This window comes from Azolla caroliniana, unplaced genomic scaffold, assembly GCF_043228905.1.
Source record: "Azolla caroliniana isolate FFs.n. ecotype wild unplaced genomic scaffold, voAzoCaro1.0.p SCAF_10, whole genome shotgun sequence".
Classification (NCBI taxonomy): Eukaryota; Viridiplantae; Streptophyta; class Polypodiopsida; order Salviniales; family Salviniaceae; genus Azolla; species Azolla caroliniana.
This window is the reverse complement of record NW_028230445.1, coordinates 1678995-1688981: the sequence shown is the minus strand read 5'-3', so window position 1 is coordinate 1688981 and position 9987 is coordinate 1678995. Positions and strand designations below refer to the sequence as shown.

The following is a 9987-nucleotide window of genomic DNA, read 5'->3' as shown; positions in this document are numbered from 1 at the left end:
GAGGTGAGGAATTCACAATGGCACAAACCACTTGCTAAATGTAATACTCTCCTTTGGTAATCAATTTCAGATTAAGGAAAATTTCATTGACCTTACAAATCAAAGAATATAATTTTAATATCATTTGCTAATGGGTATATACACCTTGGGCTTAAGAATACAAGAAAACCTCTCAACACATACATATAAACAATATAACAATTTATGCGAATAAATATTTCTTAAAATAAATAAGAGCACAATTTGGATTTACAATCATCTCAATTCTCAATCTGGAATATTTGCACATGCATATTATTTAACTGTTTTGTGAAGTTTCCACGCTATATGTTGAAGTAGCCCCCAAAAAGACATGTATTGAAATGGCCTCGATAAGGGCATGTGTGGTGGCTATATCAGTATACAATTTCACATATATTTAGCATGCACAAATTGAAGCTTTCTTGTTTTCTCCTTCTAAAGTTGCATTATCAATAGGGTTCAGCTTCACATCAACTAAACCAACTTGCTTAGCTGAGGATAGTAGCTCCATACCTGGTAATGCTGCTGAAATCTTACGAAACAATGCCTAAATAACCAACCCATCAATGATCAGCACCCTATTACGTATACAAGTATCATTTTCTAATCAAACCAATAAGAGAACATTGAGACTATGAAACCTTGATGTTAAATCCAGCTTTTGCACTTGTCTCTATAAACATAACACCAATTTCCTTTGCTTTCATCTCCCCTTCTTCTACAGATACTTGCCTGATAAGTTCATCAACACACCAGATGCTGAGGACTTATTAGATATTATGATTATTGAAACATCAAACATACTTTAGAATTTGTATAACCTTTTATCAACCAGATCTGTTTTGTTTCCAACCAGAACAATAATGACATCACGACCTCTTTCCGTTCGCACTTCCTCTATCCATCTGCCAGTATTCAGAAAAGAGACTCTATCTGCCAAAACATTTAACACCTAGGACTGGTATATCCACCTCTGAAAGTCTACATACAGAAAATTTAGATAGATTCTAGAAAAAAATTTAGGCACCTACTTGCAACATCATAAACCACCACCGCAACAGATGAATCCCGTATATAACTTGGTATTAAACTACGGAATCGTTCTTGACCTGCAGTATCCCTGGTGAATCAATGATTTGTCACACCACAAGTTAAAACTCAACTGAATGAAAAAGACCTTTTCGACAAAAATGAAAATGCATAGTTGGATGAGGATGAAAATTATGATTATGAATGACCAAAAGGAAGCACAATAAGTCGAGTCTCCTCTCTTCTATCAAATGTTGATTATTGCATATTCAATATTATTGCAATCTTGCTCCATGTTGCTAATATTATCGTATTTGGTGTATAATTCTCTCTCTTTCTAACACACACATATAGATATCTTGCCTAATGTATTCCATTCCACAGAACTATACTCTCTAGTCTTTACAATCATTGAATAACAGATAGACCTAAAGAAAGCTTTACCGACATGAAGTTCATAATGGAGAGACTTCACGAAGGAGATGAATCCAAATTTCTACTTTTAAAGGTAGCACTTTAAGATATTTCTCAAAAATAAGAGTCCAGATGAAATTACCATAACTGTAACCGAACTGTTCGATCTTCTAGATACATGGTTTTTGATAAGAAATCAATACCAATTGTTGCCTGCTCACAAAATTACAGAGCATAGATAAATCTATGGATGGCAGAGTAAAAATATGTAACAAGTAATGAAGAATACCATATAATTACTGAGAGAATAAAAAAAAGAAGAGAAATAGCCATTGAAATTCAATTAGTAGATCAACAAAACTGTTATTGAGGCTGATCAAGATCAACAACTCTATATACATCCGGTAGTCTTCACTAAGGGAATGGAGGTTTTATCCTCAGGAACATTATCAGACATCAGGTACATTTCAAACATTAAGGTTAATCAGTCATCAGGTGCATCACCATCACATTTTATTGAGCACTGTACCAGCATCAAATACTGTTGATATGCTAAGAGAATCAGACGAGTTGGTTGTTTTAACTAGATTTGCTGTATATAATGGCCTAGAGCAGTCAAGTCGACAATTTTCCGAAAGATGAGACGTCCAATCATACATTCATCCTTGTATGTTCAGCGTACTAGGCATCCATCATCAGGTCTGTCAGCCAGATCTAAATTTTTCACTTTTGAAATCAATGTTCAGTATTATGCTCTAGCATTCCGTGTGACTAAGGGGACATCGCCAAATAAAAATAATTGAGAGATCCTAGGGTGCATGTAAACCATATGCTCACCCTAGTCTCCATGTAGAGTCAAGATCATGGTGTGTTGAAGCATAGACCCACTCATATGAAGAGGACGATGAATTCTTTGCCATGCAACTGCGAGTTCACATCTATTAGAACTTTATTACAAGAAGTAGACCTTGAATATGAGATTCTGATGATCAGGCACAGATATTGGCATACAGAAAACAGTTTGATATGTCTCCAATTCTTATTTTATATGGAGATGTGAGTATATAGATTAAAAATTTCTCGCAAGCCTAGTTCATTTACAATAAATTTTTAGATTTCTTTCAAGTTTTCCAACAGAATTTTGATCAATCTCATATTAGTTGCATTAGAGACTGCTGAGGTTCTTGCACATTAGTGATGACTTATTATGTTGGTCTTACTATCAGAAAAAAACAAAGTTTAGATCCACAGATCATTATGTGATTCAAGGTTAAAGACCTTAAATTGATTGCCTAATCATATATCTAATGAAACTGCCCATAAACCAAATTGATAACTGTCATGTTAAATACACTTCACCTGAAATTATGCTTAATAGGATAATGATGTAACTAAGACTGTAATGAATTCAATATATTTAACCGTGCTTCTATCAACCAGTTTAAATATTCCCAGCAGTTACAAAGACTGATAAAGATTCATCTCATTTGATCTTTCCATCCACAGAAATCAATATTCCCGGAAGTAACAAAGGAATGAATGCATCACGTTTGATCCTTTGATAAACAAAAAACACTCAGAGAATCAATGCACACTGAAGTGGAACTGAACGAATTCACCCCAGTCCCTCATTAAATCAACAAGAAACACCGAACCATAGAGACAGAAATAGAACTGAGATGAATTTGTCACTTCGATAAACCAGGAATATTCCTGAATGACAGAAATTTGAACTGAAATGAATTCGCCAGATCAATCAACAAGAAACTTTCCAATTAAATTGAATGAATTTATGAAATCATCATCACAGCTGATGATCCTTCAATCAGCTGGAAGAAACAGTGAGCTCCTTAATCAGTCAATATGATTTATTAAGATCTAGATCAATATTATAAGATTGAGAATCAATAATCGAAAAGAATTATCAGATGCTGATGAAAAAATGAACCTGGTAGGTATTGTCGAATTTGTCATACATGAACCTGGTGATGATGCTGGTTTTCCCTACGGATTGATCACCAAGAAACACGAGCTTGTATTTCGCCAAGGGCGAGACAGAGGTAGTGACCATGGCATGCGATGGTGATGAACAAGAAGAAGAAGATGTTGATGAAGATGAAGATGACGATGAAGAAAAAGAAACGAAGACGTCGATGATATGTATGTGCGAATGTGTATCGATCTCTGTAAGAGATGGCAAGCAGAGGTGAAACTTGGATTAGTTAAACAGGGAAGGACGATAAGAAGGAAGAGAGAAAGAAAGAGCGAGAGCCATAGCCAGAGCCAGAGCCCTGGGCCTGGCCCCGTCACCATCGCTGCAGAGAGCTCTGCACAAGCGATGGAAAATATAATTTAGTTTTATGTTTTTCTTTGTTTATTAATAATTATTACTATTATTTTGTCGGAGTTTTCCTTCTTGTAAGTTCTGAGGCGTCGCAAATTTTGAATTGAGAGAGAGAGACCTTTGGATTTTGTATGTATGTATGTATGTATGTATGTATGTATGTATGCAAATGTATATTTATTGTGTTCGTATGTTTGTATCAGTATGTAATATGTATTTTGTATGTATGCAAATCTATATGTATGTATGTATGCAAATGTATATGTATTGTGTTTGTATGTATGCAAATGTATATGTATTGTGTTTGTATGTTTGTATGTATACAAATGTATATGTATGTATGTATGTACAATTTATATAGGGCGGATGCCTCCCAAAGAGAGTAACAGAGGTGTGCGGCATTGGTCCACCTTATCTGACACATCATCGTAATATACATATATTGCTTGATTTTATGCAAATGTATATGTATTGTGTTTGTATGTTTGTATGTATGCAAATGTATATGTATTGTGTTTGTATGTATGCAAATGTATATGTATTGTGTTTGTATGTTTGTATGTATACAAATGTATATGTATGTATGTATGTACAATTTATATAGGGCGGATGCCTCCCAAAGAGAGTAACAGAGGTGTGCGGCATTGGTCCACCTTATCTGACACATCATCGTAATATACATATATTGCTTGATTTTACGGACAAAAGAAATCAATCATATCGCCCTCCGGTTTCCTCACACACACTCTCCCTTGTGGTGGCCCACTTTGCTAGTGCTAGACCTAGAAAAAGCATGCTTGTGGTGATTGCATATGTGGTGCACCGGAAAAAAGCATCGTGTTTGTTGCAACGTAACTTGATTAATTGCAACGAATGTAACGTTGGGTTGGGTGCATGTAACGCCATCCTTCTAGAGACATATCTGAGGCTCATTTTTATTTGTCGTATTTGGTTCCCCATTTTTATTTTTAAAATCGAGGCCTCTTCGTGCTTTCCGGTCAGCATTGGTTCCACTTGCACATTCTTGAAATCACGCAACTCTCACTTATAGAGATCAATAACATTTAACGAATGCTTTATTTTTTATCAATATAATTGGTATCATGTTAGCTCTAGATGAACATTCATGACACAAGTTTCTCTCTTGCAAACTCATGCAATTTTCACTTCGAGAGTATTACACAAGTATGTTCGATTTAGATAAAATTCAGTTGCAAGTTTCTTGCTTGAAAACTCATGCAAGTTTCATTATTGAATGCCTTTTATAATCAATGTTGGTAGTAGGTATATTCACCCTCATGAACGTAGATGTCTATTTCAATCTTAGGATATCCTCAATTTTCTTTTCTTAAGTGTTGGCCATGGAAAAGTCCTCTTTGGCCAAGTGATGAATAACATCATAGAATATTGAGAATTCAATTTGAAAGTTCCAAAAGACACCAATGATTGTGGCATTGCCAATCTATAGAAAGGAAAGAGAAACCAACCATCAAGGAAAAGTGAATCCTTGGCTCACTCACCCCAATTGTAGTTTAAGATGATGTTGGAACACAATGTGGTGGCCATATTATGTTTCCTTTCAATCTTTTTCCTTCAAGAGATTCAATCACATGTAAGGTTGGAAATTTTATAGGAGCTTTTTACTCTTCAAACCTTCAACCAATCCTTGTCCATGTTACTCCAAAACTCAAAAAATATATATTTAATATAATCACATAGAAATATGAGACAATTAACTATGCAAACAATGATACGAAATATGTATTGTTAATGTAAGCATTGGGAATTGATGTATGATAATTGAGATTAAAATGAAAACAATGATACACTCAAATATATTGTTGATGTAAGCATTGGTGGTTGGTATATTAAAAACACAATCAAGGATACACTAGATATACTGTTAATTAAGCATCACTGGTAAGAGGTATGATAACCGAGAGAGATAACAACACTATTAAGGTTAGTACATACCTATGTGGAGTGAAAATAACCTATAAATCTTTTTTTCCAACATACAAACTTGGAGTAACTGAAGATGTGGTAAGGAGAATCTATGGAATGAAGGGACCATTTGATCTCATGTAGATAACCATACTCATATTATAACATTGAAAATGTCCCACCTCGGCCATTGAATCTCGCGATCATATGATATAATATAAGAGTTGTGTTTGAGAGGAACACGTTAAGATGAACACCAACCACCACCATGGGTTAGCTAGGTATAGTGTGTACACATTTTTTGATGAAAAACGTGGGTTAGTTTGTGAGTGAGTGTGTCTGTGTGTGCAATGTGTACATCTACACCTAGCTATGTAGTTAGTTACACTATACCTATCAACCAAAGTTAGAGGTGATTCACGATGATAGCCTTCCATACACCTATCTATAGAGCTATATATGAAGAGTCCCAAAAATCAATGGACCTTATGGAAACAATGTCAAAGGTGGTTCATAAGCATGGCCTCCATGGTGCAACTTGGGTTCATGTGTGATAGTGAGAAGCTTGGTTGCCTAACCTTGAGATCAGAAGAGAGGATGGAGATGAGTCCAGCTAAGGGTGGTTTCATATAGGCTCTATACGAAGCTTCATTATAAGGTCGAAGTAGGAAGGCATTATAATATGGCCTAAATAGCTCAAGGCTCTTCTTCGTATTGTTGAGGTGATCTTGGTTACGGATACAAGCACTAGAATCATAATGATCTATGAGATCTCCTGTCCATCTTCTACTACTTCCTTCTTCGTTGATCATTACTCTTTGCTTTGGTTGTGTGTCGGCTCGAAAGCTCCGGAACTCTAGAGTTTCTAAAGCTCCTTTCCTTGACAATACATTCATGGATGCAAATGAGAGGGACCTTGTATGGCCTTTATCACAAAGAAGAGAGGCACTTGTAGTAGAGAGTGTGGATTGTCGTCGAGCTTTCGCATCAAGCTTTTCCTTATGTTTGATGATATTAATAACGTCTTCGAGTTCGGATCCTTCATCATCTTCTTCATCACTTACGATGTGAGGGTATGAGTGGTGTGATTCGGCCCATAATGATCTATTTGAATAGGACCTCACTGCTCGCATGAGATGGTTTGCGGCTGCTGAGGCCACACTACTACTACTAGAAATAGTTGATGTTGTGTTGATGTAGTGTCTTGAATAAACAAACCTTAACTTCTCCCGCATCTTCAAATCGAGAAATTTACCCATTCCCTACAAAAGAAAAAGGTCAATGTGGTTAGAGACACAAAGATAAATCCATGGAAATTTATGTTCCTCGTAATATGGCAACTCCATGGACATTCCTCTGTTCCCTCAATATTCACATACATTATTTCCACCACTTTTCCAATGTTTCCCAAAGTGGCAAAATGACCCCTTTTTCATCACAAGTTGCTTCCCCATGGGGGGAAAGAGCTCATTCTCCCTCCATATCCATTAACACATTAGCCTACTTTCCCTCGATTCATATAAACACAAGTTCCCCGATGTGGTGATTTAGAGCCCACTTTCCTTCAATATCCAAGGCATTTCACCATTTGTGAAAGAGCCCACTTTCCATACCCACTAACATTTTCCCAATGTGATGTGGTGACATTTTCCCATAGCCTGGTCATGGGGGAAGGAGCCCACTAGTTTCCCCTCATTTGTGCACAATGTTTGCCCATGTGGGGAAGAGCCCACATTTTGCCTCATTCAAAGACAAGAGATGGCCCAAGATTTCTATCCATCAACCCAATACTTCTCTCTATCAACCCAAGACATGAAGGCCCAAGATTTCTATCTATCAACCCAAGACATGAAGACCCAAGACTTCTCTCTATCAACCCAAGACGTGAAGACCCAAGACTTCTCTCTATCAACCCAAGACATGAAGACCCAAGACTTCTATCTATCAACCCAAGATAACATGAAGACATGATCATCACTCAAGTCATGATAAGTCGAGACACGGTCATCCCATCTCTAATGTTAGGTCATTCTAGAATGGGAATCATTGTGTATAGCACACAAAAAAAGGGTTCTGATTGTGTGATGGTAGTGTTATAGGAAGCAAAAAGTCATGAGATATTATTGTTTAGGGCATTGCTAACATTCTGTTTTCATGGACAAAGATAGAATTTTACCTTCCAAAAGAGATGGAACATTGATGGGGCATCCACAATGAAGGCCCTTGCTAACCTCTCAGGGTAATGCTCACCAATCACTTTCAAGAGCTGGGCCACAGCTGATAGGGATGGAGAAGAACCTCTCTTCAGATAAGCTTTTTTTACAAACAACAAAAGCAAAAACATTAGAACAAGATCACAGGATTCATTAATGTACAAATCAGCATAAGATTGTTCATTAATTAAGAAAGAAAGGAATGGTCAGTAGGAAAAGAGATGCAAGAGTAAGGAAATGTTTTAGGTCATGAGCTATATATAATTCACACCATTATTTTGTCTATGCAGTAAGTGCTTACATGCATCAAGAATGAGTATACACTCAGGTTGTGTTGTGGAGCAGGACATGGCCACCTCCATGGTGAAGGCAAAGTATCGAAGAAACCTGAGGAACATTAAATGGACCCATAACATTAGGAACTACTGATTAAAGAATAGCATTACAACACATACTTATTGATTCTGAATCGAGAACCCATTACTTATGATGAAGGGACTCATTCATGACTTAAAGTTTAGGGTTTTGTGCTCTCCCAGATTACTAAGTCATGAGTGACTCACTGTTTTTGAGCTTCGTGGCTTGAAAGGCTTTCAGGTTTGAGCTTCACAATCTGTTTAAATATAACCGCCATTAAAGCTCAGAATTAACTCATTATAAGTGTGTGTGGTTTATGATAGAAATGCTAAAAGAACGAGCACAATGGCATTATATAAATGATCAAGGACTAGTTAAAGAGAGGATTAGATGTAGTTACAATAATCCATTTTGTAAATTACACTGAACAAAAAACTATATATATGTATAGAATTATTACCACAACAGGTCTTCCTTCTTCATCTTGTCCTGCTACAAATGCATTTCCAGAGGCTAGCTCTGCTGAGAATTCATCAGCTGTAAGGTAATCTATAGCATATAACAAACACGATACAATACTCAGTACAAAACAGTTGGAAGATAATCCATTATGATAGATTGTGGCTTATATAAAAGAATGTATATACTAATTTGCTTTTGGGAGAAGATTAGACTTTAGTACCAACATCAAGCATAGCTCTCCATGTAAGAGTTGCTCTGAGCTGCTTTGCAGCTCTCTTCACATGGCTTCCTTTGGCTTTCAAGAACCTCACAATGCAAGCCTCATTGCAAAACTCAACCTAAATCACAAGAAACATATAAATCCATTTCAGAATTCGTCGATATAATTCCAAGATTGCAAAACTCAAATTGAAAGAATGCTTCACATCAAGAACTGCTGCTGCGGCAATTTAAGTTATACCACATTGAGACATGTACACATAAGTTGCATATAATGTATGGAGAAATAATTAGAGATGATTTAAGTCCAATTATCCCAGTCCATGAATGAATCTGATATTATGCTTATAATTACTTATATTAATTTATTAGGGTTTTCTTCATCCTTTTTTTTTCCTCACTTGTTTAGCTGTGAGAGGCGGTCCTTTCCTTCTTACGACTTGCAACACTTCTTTCACCTTCTCATTCACAAGCTGCTCTGTGCTCACACAGCTTGTGGAACTCCTCCTGCTGCTCCCTAATAATATGAAAGACCTCACCATAGCTATTATACCAGAGTATTTATTCTTCTACTAATAATAGCAATATTACTGCTGCTAATAATATTGGGAAGAATTGGATGTATTAGCATGGAATATGTGTTGATGATCGCTGAACTGTTGATGATTTTGGGTATAAGTTATCGCCAGAGGCTGATCTATGTATTTCTGACACTATTATAATAGTGAGTTATGCATGTGTGTATGTATTGTATTGGCAGGGGAGATCAAAGAGACACTTATGTCATAATTGTAAAGTAATCCTAGAGTAATATTAGGTTTACCATACTGCTTCCGAGTGGCATTGTATATGGAAGAAATATACAGTGTAATTAGAAAGGCTGTATGCAATTCTCATCAGGATGTTAGAGCTATCTACATGCAGTATATTCAATTAAATTAACCCAGCAGAAAGGAGCTAGACAAGCATAGGCTGATATAAGAA

At 36.3% G+C, this 9987-nt stretch overlaps 2 protein-coding genes across 3 annotated transcripts; both read right to left on the bottom strand.

The window, feature by feature from the left end:
• Positions 1-201: 201 nt before the first annotated feature.
• Positions 202-3790, bottom strand: LOC147858637 (ras-related protein RABH1e-like). Of its 2 annotated transcripts, none has more exons than XM_087326210.1 (6): positions 3413-3790; positions 1613-1677; positions 1053-1141; positions 843-954; positions 663-753; positions 202-568 (listed from the first exon to the last, which is right to left on the bottom strand). In XM_087326210.1, the coding sequence occupies exons 1-6, from the start codon at positions 3533-3535 to the stop codon at positions 419-421; spliced, it is 630 nt and encodes a 209-aa protein (XP_087182336.1). In that variant the 5' UTR covers positions 3536-3790; the 3' UTR covers positions 202-418. The 2 variants fall into 2 exon arrangements, with proteins under 2 accessions (XP_087182336.1, XP_087182335.1); XM_087326209.1 differs by having other exon boundaries at positions 1607-1677; positions 3413-3789.
• Positions 3791-5646: 1856 nt separating this feature from the next.
• Positions 5647-9987, bottom strand: LOC147858636 (uncharacterized). The gene is made up of 7 exons (XM_087326404.1): positions 9405-9987; positions 9005-9122; positions 8783-8871; positions 8529-8578; positions 8267-8352; positions 7929-8065; positions 5647-7014 (listed from the first exon to the last, which is right to left on the bottom strand). The coding sequence occupies exons 1-7, from the start codon at positions 9543-9545 to the stop codon at positions 6253-6255; spliced, it is 1383 nt and encodes a 460-aa protein (XP_087182530.1). The 5' UTR covers positions 9546-9987; the 3' UTR covers positions 5647-6252.

Excerpts from the sequence above, each read along its gene's own strand:
- LOC147858637 (XM_087326209.1), bottom strand. The coding sequence starts at position 3,535 with ATGGTCACTACCTCTGTCTCGCCCTTGGCGAAATACAAGCTCGTGTTT. Across the intron at positions 1,142-1,606 it reads ACAGTTCGGTTACAGTTATG|GGATACTGCAGGTCAAGAAC; the intron begins GTAATTTCATCT and ends TTGATTCACCAG. Across the intron at positions 754-842 it reads ACAGATCTGGTTGATAAAAG|GCAAGTATCTGTAGAAGAAG; the intron begins GTTATACAAATT and ends TGAACTTATCAG.
- LOC147858636 (XM_087326404.1), bottom strand. The coding sequence starts at position 9,545 with ATGGTGAGGTCTTTCATATTATTAGGGAGCAGCAGGAGGAGTTCCACA. Across the intron at positions 8,579-8,782 it reads AAGAAGGAAGACCTGTTGTG|ATTGTGAAGCTCAAACCTGA; the intron begins GTAATAATTCTA and ends ATATTTAAACAG. Across the intron at positions 8,353-8,528 it reads AGCCACGAAGCTCAAAAACA|GTTTCTTCGATACTTTGCCT; the intron begins GTGAGTCACTCA and ends AATGTTCCTCAG.